This window comes from Gossypium hirsutum, chromosome D06 (genome assembly GCF_007990345.1).
Source record: "Gossypium hirsutum isolate 1008001.06 chromosome D06, Gossypium_hirsutum_v2.1, whole genome shotgun sequence".
In the NCBI taxonomy this organism is placed as follows: domain Eukaryota; kingdom Viridiplantae; phylum Streptophyta; class Magnoliopsida; order Malvales; family Malvaceae; genus Gossypium; species Gossypium hirsutum.
Genome location: NC_053442.1, coordinates 54,537,716 through 54,562,313, shown reverse-complemented (window position 1 = coordinate 54,562,313; position 24,598 = coordinate 54,537,716). Strand labels below are relative to the sequence as shown.

At 29.8% G+C, this 24,598-nt stretch overlaps 3 protein-coding genes across 4 annotated transcripts; 1 reads left to right on the top strand and 2 right to left on the bottom strand.

The window, feature by feature from the left end:
* Nucleotides 1-11,173: 11,173 nt before the first annotated feature.
* On the top strand, nt 11,174-11,704 carry LOC121218365 (protein SENESCENCE-ASSOCIATED GENE 21, mitochondrial). 2 transcript variants are annotated; one of them, XM_041095526.1, is made up of 2 exons: nt 11,174-11,285; nt 11,371-11,704. In XM_041095526.1, the coding sequence occupies exons 1-2, from the start codon at nt 11,248-11,250 to the stop codon at nt 11,588-11,590; spliced, it is 258 nt and encodes an 85-aa protein (XP_040951460.1). In that variant the 5' UTR covers nt 11,174-11,247; the 3' UTR covers nt 11,591-11,704. The 2 variants fall into 2 exon arrangements, with proteins under 2 accessions (XP_040951460.1, XP_040951459.1); XM_041095525.1 differs by having other exon boundaries at nt 11,205-11,291.
* A 499-nt stretch (nt 11,705-12,203) lies between these two features.
* Nucleotides 12,204-13,946, bottom strand: LOC121218364 (uncharacterized). The gene is made up of 3 exons (XM_041095524.1): nt 13,767-13,946; nt 12,573-13,672; nt 12,204-12,332 (listed from the first exon to the last, which is right to left on the bottom strand). Exons 1-2 carry the CDS (start codon nt 13,846-13,848, stop codon nt 12,606-12,608), a joined length of 1,149 nt encoding a protein of 382 aa, XP_040951458.1. The 5' UTR covers nt 13,849-13,946; the 3' UTR covers nt 12,204-12,332; nt 12,573-12,605.
* Nucleotides 13,907-15,145, bottom strand: LOC107896152 (uncharacterized). The gene is made up of 3 exons (XM_016821275.2): nt 14,587-15,145; nt 14,176-14,470; nt 13,907-14,070 (listed from the first exon to the last, which is right to left on the bottom strand). The coding sequence occupies exons 1-3, from the start codon at nt 15,103-15,105 to the stop codon at nt 13,907-13,909; spliced, it is 978 nt and encodes a 325-aa protein (XP_016676764.2). The 5' UTR covers nt 15,106-15,145.
* Between the last annotated feature and the right edge of the window lie 9,453 nt (nt 15,146-24,598).

Genomic DNA, 24,598 nt, shown 5'->3' with positions numbered 1-24,598 from the left:
TAACTGAAAAGACAGAGAGAAGAGACCATTAGTGATAAAAGTCAAAATACAAACGACCCAATGGTGAGTGAACCCTCTAATGGTAAAAATAGAGTGCGAAATTTATTTGCAAATAAAAAAGATGTGAGGAGAACCCTATATCACAATCAACCTTGTATCCTTGTGAGGCTTAGGCAAAATTATTTATCTTTAGCTAACCTTAACAACTTTTTAACTAGTGTTTTTACATCTCTTTTGCAGGATTATGAGGATGTTTTCAATGAGGCACCTGAAGGTTTACCACCTCTACGAGGCATAGAGCACCAGATTGATTCAGTACCCGGTGCAACCATTCCAAACTGTCTAGCTTACCGAAGCAATCCAAAGGAGACAAAGGAGTTACAAAGGCAAGTGGAAGAGTTATTACAAAAGGGGTACATTAGAGAAAGTTTAAGCCCTTGTGTCATCCCTGTCCTATTGGTGCCTAAGAAGAATGGTCATTCCAAATGTGTGTTGATTATCGTCCAGTCAAAAAAATGATGGTAAAGTATAGGCATCCAATCCCTAGACTTGATGATATGCTTGATGAGTTACATGGTTCAACAATTTTTACAAAAATTAATTTAAAAAGTGGTTATCACCAAATTAGCATGAAGGAAGGGGACGAAAAGAAAACAACCTTTAAAACTAAGTTTGAACCATATGAGTAGCTTCGTATGCCTTTTGGTCTAATTAATACACCTAGTACTTTCATGAGATTAATGAATTATGTTTTAAGGCCTTATTTGGGTAAGCTTATGGTAGTATATTTTGATGATATTCTGATTTACTCAATTTCTTTTGATGATCATGTTTTTTATGTTAAATCTATTTTGGACATTCTGAGAATTGAAAAGTTATTTGCCAACCTTGATAAATGCACTTTTTTATGATAAACTAATCCTTTTAGGTTTTATAATAAATGCTCAAGTTATTCATGTCGATAAGGACAGAGTAACTGCAATTAGGGAGGGGCCCGCTCTTAAATCAATTACCGATGTGAGATCTTTCCATGGTTTAGCAAGTTTTTATAGACGTTTTGTGAAGTATTTCTCCACTATTGCCACCCTATTAACTGAGGTTATTAAAAAGTCTGTGTGTTTTACATGGGAAGAAGCTCAGGAAAAGGCTTTTCAAGCCTTAAAGGATAAATTATGTTCTGCTCCAATTCTTAAATTACCTGATTTTTCTAATACTTTTGAACTTGAATGTGATGCTTCAGGTATTGGAATTGGTGTCATGTTGATGCAAGAAAAAAGGTTAATCGTATATTTCAGTGAAAAACTGAATAAGGCGCAATTAAACTACTCAACTTACAACTAGAAGTTGTTTGCATTAGTTCGAGCTCTACTAATTTGGCAACATTACTTGCTACCACATGAGTTCATTATCCATACGGATCATGAATCCTTAAAATGGTTATAGGGAGAAGGTAAGTTGAGCAAGAGACATGCTCAATGGGTAGAACTCATAGAGACATTCTCATATGTAATTAAATACAAACAAGGTAAAGAAAATGTAGTTGTTGATGCCTTATCTCATAGATATTCTTTGATAACTACATTAAATGCTAAAGTATTAGTGTTTGATCATATAAAAGGTTTATACTTAAATGATGTTGATTTTGCAAATATTTTTTCCAATTGTAGGAATTGTGCCTTTAACAAGTTTTATCTTGTAGATGGGTTTCTTTTTCGCCTAAACAGGTTATGTGTTCCACAATGTTCCATGAGAGAGTTATTAATTCGTGAAGCACATAGTGGAAGTTTAATGGGACACTTTGGTGTCGCCAAAACACTAGATATTCTACAAGAAAATTTTTATTGGCCACACATGAAAAAGGACGTTGAAAAGGTATATTCTAAATGTATTTCTTGTAAAGGTAATGTTTCATGGGCTCTATACTCCTTTGCCCATTCCTTCTTTGCCATGGGTAGACTTATCCATGCATTTCATTCTTGGTTTACCACAAACTAAAAAGGGTCGAGATAGCATCTTTGTTGTTGTTGACAGGTTTTCAAAGATGGTCCACTCCATTCCTTGTTACAAAACGGATGATACTACACATGTGGCTGACTTATTCTTTAGAGAGGTGGTTTGCCTACGTGAGATACCTCGTACCATTGTATCTGAAAGAGACATAAAGTTCCTAAGCCACTTTTGGAAAGTGTTGTGGGGTAAGCTTGGTACTAAATTATTATATTCTACTACAAGTCACCCCCAAATCGATGGACAAACTGAGGTAGTCAATCGAGTATTATGTGTTTTACTATGAACTGTTGTGGGTAAGAACCTTAAAAGTTAGGAAGAATGTTTGCCATTTGAAGAATTTGCATATAATCGATCTATTCACTCTACAAGTGGCTATTCCCCATTTAAAATTGTTTATGGTTTTGATCCACTAACTGTACTTGATCATGTGCCATTGCCTATAGAAAACATTTCTAATTTAGATGGAGAAATGAAAGCTGAATTGGTGAAATTCATGCATGAGAAAGCAAGACAATGAATCACCAAAATAAATGAAGCGAATGCCAACAAAGCTAACAAGGGGCGCAAGCAAGTTATCTTTGAGCCCGGTGACTGGGTTTGGGTCCATATGAGAAAAAATGATTTCTGACTAAACACAAGCCAAATGCCATAATAGAGATGCGGTTAGTCTCCCTTAAGGCTGAATCACGAGATCAAAATCTAAGCAACTAAAGTCAAACCTCAATTTATTCGTTCAAAACTTTATCACAAAAAAAATTCGAGAAAAAAAGTTGAAGCTTCAAGACGATGATTTTAAAGCGAGGATGAATTAGAATGGATTAATTTTGTTTCTGGGCCTAAACTCTCAATCTATGATGACAAGTCCATGTTGAGAATATTAACAAGCTTAGGCATTTCATTTCAAGAACCCTAATCAATCCAACAAGCTTAGGCGTTTCATCTTAGGTTCGGGTCCCAGGTTTAATTTTTATTATACATGAGTCCAATATTGTATTTATTATCTTTTTTTTATTAATTTTTTTATAATTATTAAGTATTTTAAGTTATTTAGGAGTTTTATGCCAATAAGAAAGTTTAGTTTAAAACTACTTCTTGTTTAGGTTAATTAGAGTTCTAGTATACTTAAGAATTTTATTTAGATTTATTTAGCTAGCCTATATAAAGGTTTCTTCATTGTTCATTAAGCAGAAAATTGTTTTCATTAATAAAGTTTTCAACTTTGGGAGTTTGTTTCTTGTGCAAGATTTCTTTCTTGTGCAAGATTTCTTTCTTGTGGTTTTTAGAAGTAGTTTTCTTCTCGATTTTCTTCAAAGAGTCGTGAGAATTCATTCTTCACCCTTCAATTTGCCAAGGATTATTTCTTGGAGGGTTGATTAGAGTCATTAATTGAGTTTATTGGGATTTATATCTCAAAGGGTTCAATTTGACATTTATCCTTCTATCCATCGGTTTATTCAATCCATCCTCCACTTTTAAATTTTGTCTATTTATTTATTTATATATTATTTTTATTCGTTCTTTGTTCTCAAATTTCTTCTTTTACAGTTTTTGACTTCTTTATTACTAAATTAATTTATTTCTTCTTTTCAGATCAGGTCCAAATCTTTCTTTCTTGAGTCAAACAACTTGAATTTGATCTTGATCCGCTTCCTGCACTTCAATCCCGCATCAATAGGCATACCACCCCATATCCAATCTGAAGAGCTGGTCCAAGTACAAAGCATAACATTGGTTTTCGAGGCTACTTAATAAATCATTCATACCTTTAATTCAATTTAAAAAATGAATTATAAAAAACTTTACAACAATATAAAAATATAAAAATTACAAGAAAATGACTAAATTAAACTAACCAATTGAAAGTTTAAAACTTCCAACCCTAGGTCAATTCTCTTCTCTTCTTCTTCTTGCTATATTTGGTTTTTAAAAAATGAGAAAGGCAAAGTTTTTCTCTTTCTTTCAATTACATTGTTTTATTTTATAAACTTTACATTTTAATTAATTTAATTATAATTTTAATATCATTTAATAAAAAACATTCCACCCACCGTCCTTATAAATAGTCTATTTTCCATTTTAGACCTTAGGTTAATTGCAATTTAAGTCCTCAGTTCATTTCTTAATTAAAAATATCTAGCAATTAGACTTTACAATTTAGTCTCTAGGCCCTAATTAATTGCAATTTTGGCTAAATTACTTAGCCAAAATTCAATTCACTTATATAATAATATTTAATAAAATATTTATGGGCTCAGTTTACGAAAATGAGGTCCTGAAACTGCATTTTTCGGCACCACTGACTTTCGGATCGTTACAAAGCATCTCTCCAATTGGACTTGATAGACAACACATTAGCCTTTCAATCGGTACGCTTATTTCCTATTAGATTAATGACATCTTTAGGTTTATCTACTACAAGTATCTACTGCAAGTTATATTTTCATATTACGATCCAACCACATAATACCGCTTAGTATTAGTTAAATGTTAAATAATCAATGAATTTTTAAACCAATTTGTTGAAAAAATACAAATGTACAAAACGAATATGTGCATAGGGCACATGAATGCATATCTCCAACCACACTAAAAAGCATGCAAGTGCAAAGCCAAAAGGCAACAAAAAATACACGTAAGTGCAAAACCTTCAAACACATAAGAGTACACTGAAATTCAAATCCCAAAGGCATCAGATCACATTCCCAAACATACTATATAATCTAAACAAAGCATGCATCTAAATACCTATTGAGATGCCATTATATCCTAACTAATTCACTAAGCACATTACGGTAAGAATCATATGCAGAAATCATTTGAACATATAGTTACTCAATCACACATACCATTCATATTAGGGTTACATTCAAGTGTTCCATGTCACATATACAAATGATAGATTTGTCTACTTGAATAACAGTCACTAAATTATTAATTGTGTAATAAGGAACGTATAAAGATGTAGACACCTAATCATTGTTAAATATTTTTTTTCTTGTCTTATTAAACAACAAGGACAATTATATGACTGAATTTTCAAAACGGCTCGGTGAAAAGGAAACAGAACTTGAAGGATCTTAAGATTAAATTGTTATCAATTTAATTATAAAATTAGAATTAAGGAGCTTAGTTTTTCAAAGATTTAAAATGGAATTAAGTTAGATTTAATTAAATTTGATTTCAGTTATATTGAAATTAATTTTTAATTATTTCTAATTTGATTTATTCTAATGGAGTGGATATTGGAGATGGTTTTTTAAATAAATAATAATTAAAATTTTGTTTAAAATAATAAAAGAAAGACAATTTAAAATAAAATTATTTTGGGGCTTCCCAAATTAAATGTTAAAAGACTAAAGACCTTTTTTAACAATTTGTAAGGCCCAAAATCAGTGTTTGGAATTTAACCTAGACCGAATTTCAATTGCCGCCCAATATTTTAAAAAAGTCAAAAACTTGTGCGACCCAATTTATCTTTGCTTAAATTTTGAGTCCGTTTTTAATTTTACATCCAAGGTTTATTTATTTATTTATTTTTGTCAGTCCAATTGTTTTTAAGCCCAAGCCGATAGCATATTCATCTTTCAGTCGGCAACTAGGGTTTATGAACGGTAGCCGCTGCCACCACCACAGAGAGCCACCAGTGTGAACACATGCCCACGAGCCATTCCCATTTTTCAAACAGAAGACACCAAAAAAGAATAACAGATTGATAAATTCGTTCACATGCAAAATGGATCATAAAAGCTTGATTAATCAACAATAGCAGAAATGATCAAAGATAGAACAATATTAAAAAATCAGTATAAAATAGGACCATCAAAAGAGAAAAAAGGAAGTCAGTGAATAGGTTAAGGAAAAAAGATACAAAAATGCCAAAAGTCGTTAGTTAGCGGAAAAATAAAAAGAGAATCAGGGAAGAATAGAGAAGAAAATCGAAGGTGAGGTCCGCCTTGGCTGTTCTGGGCATGCATGCATGAGAAGAGCTTGAAGGCTCCTCTCCGATCATTCTAGTGGCTTTTTCTATTCTCCGTTCTTTTCCCTGTTCTGTTCTTTTCATTTGAAAAATTAGATTTAGAGTTAAAACATAAAAAAATAAAAAGATTTTTCAAACCGTTTCTATCAAATCTGAATTTAAATTTCTTTAGATTTTCTGACATTTAGAATTTATGTTAAAATTTTTCATTTTGTTATAATTAGATTTCCTTAGATCTTTAGCAATTAGAATTTAAATTTAAATTTTAAGTGTTAATTAGACTTCTTTTAGATTTTTTATGATTAATTAGACTTCCTTTATATTAAATTATATTAAAATATTTCTTTTAGTTTTACATTAAATTATATTCAAATATTTCAAATATTTTATTTTTATATTTTAAGTCCAAGTTTTAAAGGGCTAATCTGGAAAATAATTTTTTTTTTGTTATTCAATGTTGCAGGGAAGATACCAATGAATAGTTATTACGGGGAGATAAGTAATAGGGAAGTAATGATTATTCCATTGAAGGAGTATTACGTTCAACCAAGCAAATGAATAGTTTATCATTCAATGAATAAGGGGGAATGTTATTCCATTCCCCCAACCAAACATGGTGCAAGTGTTTATAGATTTAGATTTTAAGTCTGAGTAGGTTACATTTAGTTGTTGATTTTAGTTTAATTAATTTTTTTAGATTTGTTTGGAGTTTAGTTAAAAGTTTGTGGATTAGAAACCCTAATTTTTGAATATTATAGGATTATCTTTAGATAGACATTGCAGGGGTGCTATAACTTTCTTTGTAAGTAACTGTACTCCTAAATGTAGATTTTTGTATGAGACGGAGTCTTAGTTTTTAAGAATTTTCTTTAAGATTAGTCTTAAAACTTTAGACGATAAGTGGCTAATCAACCTAACTCAAATTAGTTAGTAGCGACTTTACTTTTTAAGTTTTTGTGCCTAGCTTGCTAGATCCCGAATCTAGCATATTATGATAGTTTGGCGTCTCCACTGAGGATTAGTTTCAAGAGTCAACCTACTTAGGGTTTGATTTTAAGGTTTCTTATGGTATAGATTGTATACATGATTTGTTGGCTTTGATATATTGTGTTTTCTATTGTGAATAATTGCATTTTTATAATTTATCATTCACTTTGTATCATGAGCTTGATCTTACAGCCGCATATGTTCTGTTAGGAGAAGTATCATCGAGATATTGTGTGACCTTTGCTATCACATAAGTTCAAGGATTGCTTCATAATTAAGGCCGACAATACATTAATGTTACCTTTGTCACCACATATTTTATAAAAGTATTACCACTTAAGGGCTAACCTTTTCAAAAAGGGAACACAAGGAACACATCCCTCTTGAATGATATTATTTTGAACTTAGGTTTCTCATGCATTAGGCTTAATCATAAGTAAGCCAGCATGTTGTGGCCATTTTAATTTATAAGCTTAGATTTAAGAGTGATGCCCAAAACTTTGTAGAAATAAAACCTAGTAAGCTCCATTTGTTGTTAGTGCTGATTTGATGTTTCATTACTCTTTTCGGGTATCATGATCTTTGTGTTAATTTTGAATATTTTCAAGTCTTTTTTATATTTTGCGTATTAAATTATTATTTTTGTATGTTGATTGAATTCATTTCATCTAAGCATATAGATTAGGTTTTGCATGTGTTCATAAGAGCATTTACATTATTTACTTAATACATTTTTTGTTTTGCATTTTTGAGTAATCATTCATTGAAGTGTTCAAGGATAGCTCATCTGCACTTAATTCAAAGCCAAGAAGATGACAGAAAAACAAGTCGGAATGAACAAAAAATGAGATGAAAGTTAATGGGAATAGTGGAAAGTTTAGGAAAGGAGAGAAATCAACAATGCAAGTTCTTGTTTTCCTCTAGATTGGGTTGGACTAAATTAAATTTTAAAATATATCTTCAAGTTTTTGCAATAAATTAAAAGATTAAAAAAAATTCTGAAATCTGAATCCAAAGATTACCAATTTTGATGATGATTAGTATCAATAATCAAAACTATGAATAAGGCAAGGCATAAGATATGTTTGTTGCCTAGTAAGATATTATGCAAACATTTAGAATCAAAGTATTCTGCCCCATTCCCTCCTTTGATTCTTTGATTCTATTAAGGACCAAACATTATTGTTACTAGAATTCAACCATGCTTTTATATCAATAACTTAACAATGATGTTTGGTCCTCATGAGAATCAAAGAATCATTGGAGGGAATGCGGCAAAATACTTTGATGCATCTTTGATTCTAAATGTCAATTTTGAGTGCATAATATCTAACTAGGCAACAAACATAACTTATGCCTTACCTATTCATAGTTTTGATTATTCATATTAGCCATCATCAAAATTGGTAATCTTTTGGATTCATATTTTAGAATTTTCTTTCATCTTTAATTTATTGTAAAGATGTCTTACTTCAACTTAAAGATATATTTTAAAATTCAGTCTAGTCGTAGAGGTATTCATAGGTCAGATCAAGTTTAGTATGAACTCATATAAGTTATTTAGACCCATTTTTTAAGTTCGAATCTGACTCGGCCCAAAAATGGCCTTATATTTTTCCCAAGCCCAACCCAATATAGAAAAGGTAAATCCAATTCAACTTGGCCCACCCATATTTGATTTTTTTTAAAGATTTTTTTATTAATTTTTTTCAAAAATATAATACACTAAATGCACTAAAAAGACATTAAAATAAAATTTTTTTAACACATTAAAAATACATTAAGAAGTATTTATATTTAAAAAACACTACCATAAATATAATAATAAAAAACACAAATAAATATAATAAATATTTTTATTGTATTAAATATAATTTTTTTTAGATTTTATATTTTGGGTTGGGTTATTTAGTTGATTAATTTTTTTTTTTAGGTTTTGAGTAATGAATTTAATTGTTATTGGGTTAGTGATTTAATATAAGTATAAATATAAATATAAATATTATTTAACAATATAATTAATATAATTTTTTTATAACATAATATATTCGGGAAAAAAACTTTACCTAAGGTCTAGTCTATATAGAAAACGAGCTTTAAATTTTACTTAAGTTCATTTTTTGAGTGAGCCTTCGAGTTTGAACAGATGATTCAATCCATGAACAGGTCTATAAATCACAGGAAAATAAAAAGGAGAAAAAATCAAACTTTTAACTCAAAATTAAAATTATTCTCCCACATGGAAAATTATTTTTGTTGTTGTTGTTATGGGAAAATGGTATCAATGGCTTTTGCAATTTGCAGTGGGAATAATTGACCAGCTGAATTCAAATTCATTTTAAGTGTAACGCTTGTATCTCCAAAAATATGGATTGAATTGGAATTAATATTAATAATGAAGGTAACAAACTGGGAATCATTTTTCTGAATGATCTAAAAAATAAAGCTGTTGACAAAATTTGACCCATTTCGTGAGTTTTGCATCAATTAATCTCAGTTCTCAAATAACATGGAATTTGTTTTTTTCTAAATAAAAAGAAAAGATTTAAAACAAAATTTAGATTGCCATGATAATATATTACTTTAATTAATTATTATAAAAATTATTAATAAATTGCTAAAATTATTTTTAATTACAATTTACAACAACATCAATATAATCATCAGAATCAATAATTATAAATATTGAATTGAATAATTGATTTAATAAATTAATTCAATTAAAACTAACTTATTAATTATGCAAAATGAGGCTCCAACATTCAACATTCACTATTAAAATCATTTTTTTATTATATAATAATAAAAAACCTGATTATGTAAAGTGATTTGTAAGCAATATGTACTAAAATTACATTATTCCATACAATATTTTTCCTCGCTCTGATTTATTTACGTGATAATTCAAATTTTATTTTTCTTAAAAAAATTGAATCCATGAAGAGAAAATGATTTTTTTTAATTAGAGATAAAAGAAAAAATTATTGAGATCGAACTAAGTTCTTATGCATCATAATAAATACACATATAAATGACAAGAAAGAAATGTGTTGACACGCTAAAAAATTAACATGTGACGATCTATAATTAAATAAGGGAAAGTAAATAAGAATTGGTAGAGGATTTACTTCTTTAATTATTATTAACGCTATTCTGTAAGTTATATTTTCATAATAAATCTTTTCAATTTATTTATACTCAATAATTCAAAATTTTAACTTACAATTTTATATATTAAGTAAAAAAATCTTTTTAAGTCTATTACTATTTTTAGAAATTATATATACAATTTAAATTGAAATAAATGTTTGAAAATATAAACAATGTTACGAAGAATTATTTATTGATCACATTATTTAAATTTAATTAATAAATAAAATTAAGTTAAAAATTATATAAAATATAATTTAATACAAATCTACATTCATATTTTAAAAATAATTTCAAAATAGTGTCCATTCTATATCAATTACATGTTTTTAAAATTAAATGTTATAAAACTTTTATAAAAATAATTAATTGTAGTTTAATTAATATATAGCATCACAGATAAAAAAAAAGTAGTAATTTGTGTATTACTTAAAATTAGAGTTGTATTCCTAAAACCATGCTTGACAAATAATTTTTTTGATGATGTAAGCATGCGATGCAAATTAAGTGAGGAACCATATTTTGTTAATAGTAAAATTATAAATTATATTAAGTGAATGTCAATCTTCAATTCTCAAGTTACCTTTTTCCACCATTTCCATCAATAGGAATTGCATTACCAAAAGGAAAGAATTCCATTTCACATTCATTAAACAAAGAAAGAGCCAAATAAAAATTAAAAGATATAATTTCACTTACATAAGTAATTAAGATTATTATTGTATAATAATGAAAAAAAATTATGTTAAAATTAAATTGTACTTTGATTAAACTTTAAATATGATTATGCATTCGAGGTTCAAATCTCATTGTAGTAACAATTTATAAACAAAACAAAAAAACATCCCTTTAATCAGAATTAATATTTAATTATAAGAAGGAAAAAAAAGAAGAAAAGTTTATCTTCATAAATATCTCATTAATTAATTACTAAGAATATATTTTTAAATAAAGTAATTGTTTTTGGAGCTTTATTAATTAGATTCTGTAATTATTTTTGTATGCAAGCTAGAGTGACTGATATATTCAAATTCTTTCTACAACAATTATAAATAATATGCTTTTGTGCATTCAGACTCCACAATCCACATAAAAAGAAAAACTCTTATCTTCTAAACTAAACCATGGCTCAGGCTTCTATCAAGAACTTTCAGCTTCTGAGGTTATTGTATGTTTATATATTAATCTTCTATCTTAGTTTTAAGGTTTGTTTTATAGAATGAATTATTATGGATGTGTTGTAGTAGACGATCATATGCTGTTGGGGCGGAGAAGATGAAGATGCAAGCAGTGGCATTAGCAGCTTTGAGGGTACAAGTTTTAGCACATGATAAGGAGAAGGAAGCATTTTGGATGAGAGATCCAAAAACCGGAAACTGGATTCCAGAAAATCACTTTGGCGACATTGATGTTGCAGAGCTAAGGGAGAAGCTTCTTTCCAGAAACACAAACGTCAATAGGAATTGAGTTGCCAGGATTTATTCATGTGATCATCTGAAGCTCTTGCTGATTTCTTTTTCTATAGTTTCTTCGTCCAATCTAGTCTTTTCATTTTATTCAAAACATACTCATGTTTCTCTTTTTGTCTAGACCCCCATTGCATCTTTTTGACCATTTCCAAGTCCAGTTTTAGACGAAACAACCCTCTCTCTGTCTATTTTCTTTCATTTACGAATTTGGATATTATTATACCTACCTCCAACTTCGTAGGATGCCCTGCAATGCCAAGACATTATGAGACAAAGACTGCAAGCCAGGGATTTAAATTGCGGTCGCGGTCGCGTTTTCGGTCGCGTCGCGTTTGTCGCGGTCGCGGACATAACGGACGCTATTGCGGTCACTGCGGGTATCGCGGTCGTGAATTTTTTTCAAATTCGCACAACTTACTGTAAAACATAATAATTATAATTATAATTATAAAAAGTCACTTTTAATGATTTTTAGAGTGTTTTCTAACACTTATGAACCTTTATTAATATGACATGAGAACACAACTTTTATAATCATTAATTATTCTTATATTTATTTACGAATTTTCTAAGAATGTTATATTAACTAATAACAAAGTAAAAAAAAAAAAGAAATATTAAACATTTATCATATTTAATAAGTTTGAAAGTTTTTATAAATAAAAGAATTGAGAATTCATACATGAGAGATGTCTTCAATATTTCTTGACAGCTTTGAAGATAGTGAAGATATAAATACGCTGCAAAAGGAAAAAAGGAATAGATAAATTAATGAATAGATTCTCATTAATTATTCCTATTTCCTACCACTTATTCTCATCTCATTCTACTTTCATATATAATTTAACATGCTTCGATTCTTCATTATCTTTTCATAAAATATACTTCATTCATTTATCTAAAGATATATATTATTTTAAATGTTTTAATATCATCAAAATTAAGAACAATAACAAAGGATTTCTTTAAAAAAAACATACCTTACAAATAATGATAGTGGCACGATTTAGTTTTCACCAATTAGTGGAATGACGAGGAAGATCAAATCCTTCACCTTCACTTTGGGAGCGTTCTTGACTTGATTCTCTTGGCCTTTGTCCAAAAATATATCCAAAAAAAGCAACATTTTTACCTTGGTTTTCATTCAATTGATATGGAGGATATATTTGAGGAGGAGGATACATGAAAGGTGGAGGTGGGTGATACATTGGTAGAGGAGGATACATTTGAGGCTGGTATGGCACACCATAATTAGGAAATGGTGGATAATAACCATATGGTTGTGGATAACCATGTGAAGGTTGTTCTAGTGGATAAAAACCTTGAGTGCTAGTAGATGAATCACTATACCCAAGGTTACTAGAACTCGATCTCCTACCACTACCAGATGAAGAGCCTATAGAAGTATGCTTCTTGCCTTTTCCTTTTGATGGAGCTCTAGGTTCACTTCTATCTCTCCTAGGTTCAGGAAACATATTTCCATCAAACTCTGATCTGTCACGAAAATGTCCACCAGTGGTACCACCCCCATATTCTCCTCCATACTGACTAGAAGACCTAATTTCACCTCTATCACCACTATATCCGTCATCCTCATCAATTGGACTTAAACCACCACCATCGGGTCCATCGCCACTCTGACTTGGAGTTGAACTAGAACTTGAATGAGACAAAATTTGTTGTTGCGATTGATCAACATCCATTTCATCATCAGAGGTATCCACAGGCAACACACCGGCATTTTCACCGTCTAACAATGGATTCTCTTTCTCATGAAGCCATTCTGATAGTGGATCAACATCTTCAAAGATATAATCAAGGCTGATAGGATTAAAACTAGCATTTATATCATCAGTGCTCATTCTTTGTTGATGCCTCATCTTAAGCCTCATGTTATAATAGGTAAACACTAGTTTTTCAAGTTTTTTATACTTTAACCTATTTCTTGCCTTGGTGTGAATATAACTAAATGTGCTCCAATTTCGTTCGCAATTTGATGCTGAAGTTGTTTGACTAAGCACTTTAATTGCTAATTTTTGTAATTCGGGAACACATGTGCCATATATCATCCACCACTCAGCTGCATAATATTATTTAAATTTCAAAATAACTTTAAAATGTACAATATAATTAAATAATATAAATTAAATTAAATAATTTAATTAACTGTTTACCCGGATTCATTTGCTTCCAAGCTCTTTGTGCTTGTGGAGTACCGAATGTCTCATGTTTATCTCTAAATAATAACAACTGCATAAATAAAAGATAGAGTAAAAATAAAAATAAAAATTCTATTTCAAATTATTTAACTAAGTTACAAATAATAGTAGTTGAATCTAACCTGATTAACCATTCTGACTTGAGTATTCATAGAAGGTTCTAATCTTTCAATTACTGATCGTGTACCTTCTAATGTTTCTATTAATACATTCTCATAATGCTCCACCCCAAATTGAAATTGAGGGTTGAGAAAATAACCTAAGTATAATTTATAAGAATATCATCAAATAATAATAATAATCTAAAGCTTAAAATAATAAAATATAAAAATAGTTCTTAATTATATGAAATATTTTATCTTACCAGCTGAATGCAAGTCGGAATGCATAAAATTCCATCTATTGTCAATAATCTTTTCATACTCTGTGAAATATCGACAATTTTGTTGAATTGCTCGTTTAGCCCTATCAACAGCCTCATAAATAAAGCCCATCGTTGGTTTTTCATCGCTATCCACAAGTCTCAATACTCTTACTAAGGGCTCATAAACTTTTATGAGGTCATTGGCTTTTTTCCAAAAATCTTTTCCCAAAACAATTTTTTTGGCTTCATAAGCAGGCCCTGACTTTTGCTTTCCCCATTTTGATTCTTTAAATTCCTATATATTCATAAGAAAAATTTTAAAATAATATAATTTAAATTATTTGGAACTAGTAAAATCACTAAAGGTTACTATATTTAAGTAATTATATTAACTAATTATAAAATACTGACCTTTGAATTAAACATTTCTCTCAAACCTTGCTTTTGTCTTGTTATCTCTTCAAGTTGAATGAAATGAGTTGCAAATCGAGTAAGAGCGGGTCGAAGTATTTGTTTCCCTTGTGTATACTTCTTCATCAAATCAACAGTCCAAATGTGATTGTATATAAAGCAAGTCACTTTCTTTGCCTCATCTAACACTTTTGCTACACTGGGCTTTTTCCCAATATCTTCAAGGCATAAATCTAAACAGTGAGCTGCACATGAGGTCCAATATAGATGTTGTCTTTTCAACATTAACTTTTTTCCAGCAGCTTTCATTGCTGCCTCATTATCAGTCACTATTTGGACAATGTAATTTTCTCCAATTTCTTCTACAACTGAATCTAACAAACGGTAGTAGAATTCAGCATCTCTACTACGGACACTTGAGACATCTACCGATTTCCAAAAAATGGTTCCTTTACTGCAATAAACAAGGAAATTAATGATGTGCATTTGATTCAAACTGTTGGTCCAACCATCACACATTAGAGTTGCACCCAATTCTTTCCAATGAGTCTTTAGTACATTTACCTAATCATGAACTCGTTGATACTCTGACTCCAAATACACATCTAAAACCTCATAAGGTGTTGGGAGCTTTACACCTTGTCCAACTTCTGTTGCCACTTGAATTAAGTTATACAACCATGGAGAGCTTGCTAATTGAAAAGGAAGTCTTTCATATATTATAAATTTAGATACCGCTTCACCTATCTTCCTTCGAAAACTCTTTAAAAAAGAGTCATTGACCTTTGGTTGCTTTGAACTTTTGCTTCTAACCAATTCAGGTATAGCTCCCCTTAAGGTAAACTCAGACTCACCTGGAATAGATTTACTTGTTCTTTCTCGATTATGTTCTCCAGCTGATCCATGAGAAGATCGCCCTTCTTCATAAATGTTATCCCAACCACCAGTACTTCGTCTGAATTCTTCCCTTCTATGCCACTCGTGTTGTGATTGGATACTTTCTCGAGTTGCTTGCCTTATAGCAGAAACCTCATCAATGAATCCCTCATGCTCATCCTCCTCTTCTGTTAATTGAGATAAGAATTCATCTTTTCTCCTCTTTTTGTCTATTTTCTTTGTGTTGCTTTCTTTTAGTACATTCATCATACTTTCTCTAATGACACCTGTTAATAAAATAAAAATAATTCACACTTTATATTATTATCAATTATATATAATCTTTATTGATAAATTTACAATAACATTTAATAATAATAAAGTATCACATACCAGTAACATTAGGGCATGGTGCAACATTGCCGGTTTTATGAGCAATGTGCTCTTTAAATCGTGTTATTCCTCCTTTCACAACTTTACCACAAAGTATACATACGATACTTCCTCTCGCATTTGGCACTAGAGTTCCAAAGTGCCAACCTATATCATTACTTGGTGCACCCTCCAATCCTTTAGTCGGGAACTCTTCACGTGGTGGCATGCTTTATTTTTATTTATATATAAGAAACATAAAATTATATTTAGAAATATAAGCAACTCATTACTTATATTATCAACAATATAATACAAAAAAAAAGTAAACATCATTAACATGGAAAATTTAAATTTATTGCATAATTCATACATAATAATAAATAATAAATTATGAAAGTTATGAAATTTTAAAATAATAATAAATAATAACTAATTATCATTATAAATTATAATTACAATATTAATTAAAAAATAACATATAAAGTAAAATTATAAACCTGATAAGATTGAAGCTTTCATATTAAAAAATATAATAATATGATTGTTATCAATGCAATTTTCATTTTCTATAAAATCTTTCCAAACTCTAATAAATCAACTCAAATATACTTTGCTTCAACAAGTTAAAAGAGGATGGGAGTGAGAGGTGGAATTCACTCTTTTCCACTTTAAATACTTACTAGTTTATAGAAATAGCATGTGAAAACATTTACGTAATATATTTATAAAAAAATTGCTATGAAAATTAAGGGCATGAAATGATAAAGTTAAGATGATTTTAATGTTGGATTTCAAATGTCATTATTTACATTTATATGCATGTATTTTTTTCTAAATTTATCAAATATAAAAATATATAAATACCTCAAAATAATATTTGTTGTTTTATAAAATGAATGGATAATAATTTTCTAATTGAGTTTGGTCTCGGTTATTAGGTTACATCAACTCAATCAACTCCTTAATTTATAGTATAGATGATTTTTTATGGTTGCATTAGCATAGTATATAATTACACAAGAAAATTATTAAAACTCCATATGTGTACGTAAAAATTTAATTTCATAAATTATTAATATGTTAAAATTTATATCAATAAAAATTAAACAAATAGAATATAAATATTTATATTATACTTAATTGTCGATAAGTTAATGTCAAGAGTCAACTAAACACTAACTTGATTGGAAATTAATTAAAAAAACATAACCTTTTTACAAAGTAGCAAATATTAAAATATAAAAGTATTTTTACATTTTATACAAAATACAAAAAAAAATCAATTTAAATCCAAAATACATATAGAAAAATACAAACAATAATCATATTTAAAAACTTTCAAATCCTCAATTTTATCATTCAAATTAAATCTCATTTTTTATATTAATTTTAATAAATATAGTAAGGATATCATTCTCATTAAATAATATATACTGGTTTTATTTTAAAAATAATTATATACATATATGTTTAACAGTTATAATGAATTCTAATTTCAAGTCTTACAGCCTATTAATTTTACAGCCTATTAATTTTAGTCAAAGTGCCAAATTTACACCCATTAAACAGTGACCTGTCATGAAAATATTGGAAGCCTAAACGGTGCCTTGGTTTTGGCTAGGAGTAAAGACATTAAAAATGAAAAAAATAAAGAAAAAGGGAAATCAAACGTCAGAAATATCAGAAACAGAAAGAAAAACTGAAGAAGAGTCAAGAGGGAAATCAAACGCCAGTTTCCACTTTCCAGCTTCCAAGATCTCTCTTCTCTTGCTCGTTTTCATCTTCGTTGCTGGATTGATTTCATTTTTCTCGATCTTACAACGGTTAGTAAGGGATTGATTCACTTTGTGATCTAAAGTCTAAACTCTATCATCCTCTCAAAAAAACTCTGAATCTACTGCAAAAACAAGCAAGAATCAACAAGACGAAGTTTTAGGTACTTACTTGAAGATTATCAGTCTCTGAATCTGAATGTGAAGTGATCAGTTTACTTTGTTTGCCGTTTGGGTTTCAGTTTAGCGACCGAAATATGAGAAAGGAGTTTTGAATTTTGATTGCTTATTTGCTTGCTGTTTATTTGGTTTCAGTTTTTGTTTGCTTTCTTTTTACTTTTTTTGATTGAAAACACTGATTTTGCAGGGGAATATATTCCCTTTTGTTTTATTAAGTTTCACTGTTTCTGCTGATTTTTATTTAGAGGAGGGAGATGGATTTTTTTAATTCACTATAACGGGATATAACGGGAATAGCGTCCCGTTATTGCCGCGACCGGCCGTTATCCGTTAAGTTGCGGCCGCGACCCACCGTTATCGGTGTGACTCCGCTTCACACCGTTATTTTCAGCCGTTGCGGTTTCGGACGGCGCCGCTACCGCTATATAACAGTCGCTATAGCGGTTTCGGTCCGCTATTTAAATCCCTGCTGCAAGCCCTTCCCCTCGTCAGCCCACTCCATTGCAACAATACTCTTAATTCAAATAGAATACACATCACATTTATTTATTGTCATTCATGCTTACCTAAAATATATAAAACTAACGAGGGAATGACATATGATGGCTCCGAGAGACTTGATAGAACTCTAAGTATAAAATATAATAAATGTGATAGTTATAATTTAATATTGACATTATTATAAAAAATGACTTTTTTATTTTAAAAAAGTTGTTCTAATTTTATTTATGTAAATAGAGTTACTAATTGAATAGAACTGTAATTATTTTAATTATCACTTAATTAGTATTAGAGTTATATATCATTAAAATTTAACTTTATCTTTATAAATAACATTCAGTACTTAGATATATTATAACACCCCAAAAATTAGGGGTTAGAATTTATAAAATTATAATAAATTGAGCTCTAGTATTAGTGGTTAAGAGTTTAGTTAAACCTTTAAAGCATTAATGTTTAAGCTTTACTCTTTGCATTTTTCCTCTTTATTTTTCAGCAATTAAGGATAAAAACCAAGTTAGTATAAGAAATAAATGTGGTAAAAAATAATTAAGAAATAGAAAATAGCCCAAAGGCCAAGCATCACTTCATCCTTCCTAAAGTCTCAAGCTTTATCCAAATTAATTCCCTTCCTTTTGTTTTAAATTTCGACAGGAGGGTTTATTTTATTTGCCAAAACAACCCTCTAAAACTTACTTAATCTTATCATTTGGTCCCTTTCCTAATCATAATAGAATTTTGATGATCTTTTTCAACCTTATTTAGAATTTCTTTTCTCTCTTCTTTAAATACATCACTTTCTCTTATTTTTCTCACTTTTCTTTTTCATAAAATTTTCTCTTCTTTGCTGGAAATTTTATATTCAAATCTCAAACCCAAAACCAACCATGTTCAATTCGTTTTTTATGTCGATTTAGCGAAATGCCATCAAATCCATGTCTAAACGAGCCAATATCAGTCAGAAATCTTGTTTCTAATTTCGTAGAACCCTAGGATTCTAGAATAGCATCGTTCTTGACAATCTTTCAAATCAATTTCAAATATTTTTCAAGTTTTCTTGAAAATCTTGCTAAAATTCGGTAAATCTTGTGAGTCAATAAGTAATTCTTACATTTTTCTCAATCGAAATACCTATTGTTGGTGACCAAGATCAAATTTGGACATGAGGATCGTCTTACGAGACCCCAAAAGTTAGGTTTGTGTTCTTTTACGAGAAAATTGAGGCAAAATTGAACCCCTGCCCAAACCACACAACTTGGACCATCCCATATAGCCTGTCCACATGACCATGGGACCCACACAGCTTGAGCCATTCCACACGGCCATGTGCCCCTATTCTTAAATTTTATAGTTTTATCCAAAATTTTATATTTTGATCAGTTTAGTCCCTGAATAGGTTTCAAACTAATTTTAGTGAATTAAGTTATACAATTAGGTCCTTGATGATTTGAGGCATGCTAGAATCCATGAATGATCAAATTAATATGCTATTTATTTGTAATTTTGAATGTATGCATGAATTTTTGAAAAGTATATATAAATTATCGTATGTATATCTATTTATTGTGACTGTATGAACGATGTGCCTAAAACATTACATGGGGTGGGTTGATATGATCAAGGAAGAATCGACAAAATTTTTGCATTCAAATGTTTGTTGTGTACCCACAACCATAACAGATTCCAACTGCGATGGTCTTGCTGTGTACCCATAGCCATAGTAGATTCCACTGCGGCGTTTTACTATGCATTCACAACCCTTTAACAAATTTCATTAGTGAGCAGGTTGTGTTTCCACAGACATTGGCAGATTTCACCTGCTATAAAACTGTAAACTATTGGTGGTTAATCCACAATTTGGTGTGATGGTGGTGGGTGTTGACACCATTTTTTGGATGAAAAACGGGGTTGACTTGGGTTTCGAAAAATGAAACGGGAGTTACCACCAATCCTTTTTTATGTGGTGTGATTGGGTCACCTCAAAAATTGGTTGTTTTTAATAAACGGTTTGATTTTATTAAAACAACAAATTTGGTCCACGAAATTCAGAAAAACGGGTTCGAGAGTCTGTTACGCACGAGGAAGGATTAGCACCCTCAATACGCCCAAAATTGGTACCTAGTTGATTACTTAATGTCTTGATGTCGAGAATCGAGAACTTGGAAAAATTAAAAATACGATCCTTGTATTAAATAAAAATTTGGGAAAAGAAGTATATTTCACGTTAATCGAGAAAGAGAAACATATCCAGTAAGTTAGGATACAATGTCTCGAATTCTCGAAACATGAATGAACACTGAAAATTTGCTTGTTTAAAAGGTATTTAGCTATCTCGGATTTAAAAAAGGGATCACGACTAGTAAGTTAGGACGCGATCTTTTTTAATTCCCGATATCGTTTAAAACTTGAGTTTGAAAAGACTCGTGTAATAAAGTTTGAAAGAATATTCAATTGTTTAAATCAAATGAAGAAATCGTAACCCAATACGTTAGGGCACAATTTCTCAAAATATTAAACATTGAATATTGCATTTATTTCGAAAAATCCTCGTTTCGAGAAAACAACGTGTCACATACAATGCATTAGGACACAACATATTGAATTCTCGATAACGAGCTTTTTATCATTTTTAAAAGAGTAATCTCGATTATTTAGGTCCAACGAAGAAAATCGGAACCCAATACGTTAGGGCTCGATTCTTTCGAAGATCTCAAATACCGAGTATTACTTATATTTTTAAAATTTCTTTTTGAAATCTAAATAAAAATGGGTGTAATGGAATAACAATGATAATGATGTAAGTAAACTAATACAATCAAAAACAAAAGATAAATAAACGAAATAACATATATATAAATAAAATCAATCACGTATGCACCATAACAAGAAATAAACAAATAAAAATTCTAAAGCATAACAAATAATAATAACGGATATGTAAATAAATAAATAAATAAATGAAGAAAATAAATAAAAGATATACATATAAGGATTATAAAATATAAAAATATAAAATTTAGGTATGTACGTTATAAAAACGTGTGTATGTACATAAATTTATAAAAATATGAAAAAAAAAATGTATATGTGTATATGTATGTGTATTTACAAAGGTTAAAATATGTACATATATATTAAAAGAAAGGTATACATAAATATTGCAAAATATAAGAATATATGCATATAGATGAAAAGATATATACATATGTGGAAAATAAAATAAAATGAAATGACATAATATATAAACAACATACGTATTTTAATATATATAAAAACATATATATATGCATATAAAATTGAGTAAGTATATTAAATAAGTTAATATATATATACGTATATGTATATAAAAAAATTGTATAATAATAATATATTAAAACAAATATATTTAAAAATTCCATAAGTGAATATAAGAAAACATAATACTAACAATAGTATTAATAAATATAATAATAATAGTAAAGATAATAATGATAATAATAATAATAACTAAATAATAATAAAAAATTGCTAAAATATGGACTGAATCGAAATAAAAACGAAAGTATTGGGCTAAATCGAAATAAGAAAAGGCAAAAGGGACTAAATCGCGTAGCGCGTTGAAAGAAGGGGAACCAAAATGGTAAATACCCCAAAGAACCAGAACGCTGTGCTTAGATGAGGACTAAAACGAATCAAAAACAAAACTTTATGGCCAAATTAAAAATATGCGAAAAACTTCCATGAAAGCGCTACAAAATCAAAGGGACTATTTGCGCAAATATTCCAACTGAAGAAAACGCGCGGATCCTTCCCCTGGGTCAGGTCACCGCGCGGGTCAGAGACCAAAACGACGTCGTTTTGGTCTCTGAACCCTAAATTCAAAACGACGCCGTTTTACAGGGTATTTAATCCCATTTTTTTGCTTCACAAAAACATTTCAGCCGTTTTTTTTAAAAAACTAAAAGGGAAACCCCTTTTCTCTCAAAGACGTCCGGCCATGTGGGGTTCTTGATGCGCCGCCGCTCGACTCGCCGTACCGCCACTACTTCGACGGCCGACGAAGCGCCAAATCGGCGCGGCAAACCCTGTCCCGGTGAGCACCTCTCCCTTTTTTATTTATTATATTGTATATACGCAAATAGATAAACAAAAAAATGATAAAATAAAATAGGAAAAGGATTAAACTATCAAGAGAAAACCGAATACAAAGACACTAGAAATCACCTTTGAAACTTAATTTTTATTTCTTTGCTAATCTCTTTTTTGATACATCAGATTGCTAACCAAAGAAAAAGAAACAATTATTTTTTGATGGCTTTTATAGCCGATTTCTGCTACTGCTTATGCTTATTTTTTCTTTGTTCCTTCTTTGTAGGTGACGGCGCAAGTGGCATGGGAGCGGTGACGGTGACTGACGTGCGATGGTGGCAGTGGCTAGGGGTAGGGTGCGGCGCCAGAAGACCAAGAGTCAAAGCATGCGGCGCTAGAGGCGGCGCCTAGGGTTTCAGACTGAAAACCCTAGGCAGATATTTTTTAGAGAAATTGGGCCTGGGCTAATGGGCTCCGGGTTTGGGTTAGGTGTTGTATTGGGTTTGGTTAGGCAGGATATTGGGTTGATGGTTACTGGGTTAGGTCTAGGTGGGTTGGTATTTGGGTTGTTTTGTAATGGGCTTTGGGGTTTGTTTGGGTTAAGGTTTTGTTGGGCTTGGTTTGATTTTGTGAGGCCCGGGCTAAACTTGGGCTGTATAGTGGGAGTTTTGGGGAACTCCCAAATAATGAGCGTAGTAGTGGGGGTAGGATCTTTCTGATAAACCAGAACTGTATGGCATTCATAAAAACATGTGCATACAAAACTGTGATTTCTAAGATGATACATACATACATATATATATACATATGTACATTATTGTGTGATCTGAAATATTGATATGTGATAAATTACTATAGAGAATTGCTCGATGAACAGCGTTTCTATACGATTAATCGTGACACCAATTATTCTTGTGCTGAGTTAATCTAAAATAGTGATATTTTGAATTATTATTCGATTATGATTATTTTGAATTCTGAGAAATCTATAGTGAAGTGTTTTATGTGAAAAACTATTAATCTGAAATGCTTTGTGATTGTGTTTATTCTCGGAATTGTTAAAGTGTTTTGTCTACTGTCTTGTTTCAGTTTCCTTATAATGAAACTCACATTGAGCTTTCATAGCTCACCTCGCTTATGTTCCTTCTCTATAGATAACTCACAAGGTTAGGATGCAGACGTGACATTCGGAGGGACTCGGCTCAATTTTGTTTTCTTAATATTTTTAGTTTCATTATTATTCTTTATTTCCTTTAAAAGATTGCATTATTTATGAACCATGGCATGGGACTTAGGATTTAGTTTTGAATTTTTATTTTGCATGACATTCAATTATAATTTTAGGTTAGGTTATTAGGTTATTATTTTATGATAAACCCTGATTTTACTAAAAGCAAAGGTAAATACCATCTTTTCCATTGTTAGGCAATTAAATAAAACTTGAGGTTAATTAAAACAAGTACTCAACTAAGTTTTCAAAACAAAATTAAACAAACGTTTTAGAAAGGACCGTTTTTCAAAAAAAAAACAACAACTCTAAAAGCTTATCAGGTCGCTTCGGTGGCTAATATAATCTCTTAAATTCGGGTCTAACGTCTAGGTTGGGTTGAGAGGTTACATATATTCAATCATGTAGCATCTAAGAAAAATTACTGACAAAAAATAGAGATTATTAGCAATAATAAGTTAGAATTATATATATTTAAAAATAATTATAATTTATTTTAAAATTATTACTTAAAAAATTTTAGTGTAAACAAAGTTTTTCTATTTTTAAAATAGAATTATTACTTGAAAAGAACTTTAAGCATAAAATATAAGAAAATTTGTAATAATTATAATTATAATTTAAGTTACAATTATTAGTTAAAATTATTTATAATTTAATTTTGACATTATTATAAAAATGGTTTTTTATTTAAAAAATTTGTGTTAATTTTATTTATACAAATAAAGTTATTAATTGAATAAAACTCTAAGCATCTTTATTATCACTTAATAGTATTAGAGTTATATATACCATTAAAACTTAATTGTAACTTTATAGATAGCATTAAATAATTAGGTATATACAATCCTATAGCATTTAAGAAAAATTTCTAGTTTTTACTAGAAATTTTTAACAATAATAAGTTAAAATTATATAAAAAAGAATAGAGCATTAAAACAATGGTTCTTGAAAAGGTAATATCGAATCATGTTCAAATAACAATAACACCGAAGGGAGATAGAATATTATT

Bases quoted from the DNA above. Each gene is read 5' to 3' on its own strand.
- LOC121218364 (XM_041095524.1), bottom strand. From the start codon at position 13,848: ATGCAGTTGTTATTATTTAGAGATAAACATGAGACATTCGGTACTCCA. The intron at 13,673-13,766 runs GTAAACAGTTAA...AATATTATGCAG, and splicing joins TTGGAAGCAAATGAATCCGG to CTGAGTGGTGGATGATATAT.
- LOC121218365 (XM_041095525.1), top strand. From the start codon at position 11,248: ATGGCTCAGGCTTCTATCAAGAACTTTCAGCTTCTGAGGTTATT. The intron at 11,292-11,370 runs GTATGTTTATAT...GTGTTGTAGTAG, and splicing joins TTTCAGCTTCTGAGGTTATT to ACGATCATATGCTGTTGGGG.
- LOC107896152 (XM_016821275.2), bottom strand. From the start codon at position 15,105: ATGTGTGATGGTTGGACCAACAGTTTGAATCAAATGCACATCATTAAT. The intron at 14,471-14,586 runs GTCAGTATTTTA...ATGAATATATAG, and splicing joins GAGAAATGTTTAATTCAAAG to GAATTTAAAGAATCAAAATG. The intron at 14,071-14,175 runs GTAAGATAAAAT...AATTATACTTAG, and splicing joins TTCCGACTTGCATTCAGCTG to GTTATTTTCTCAACCCTCAA.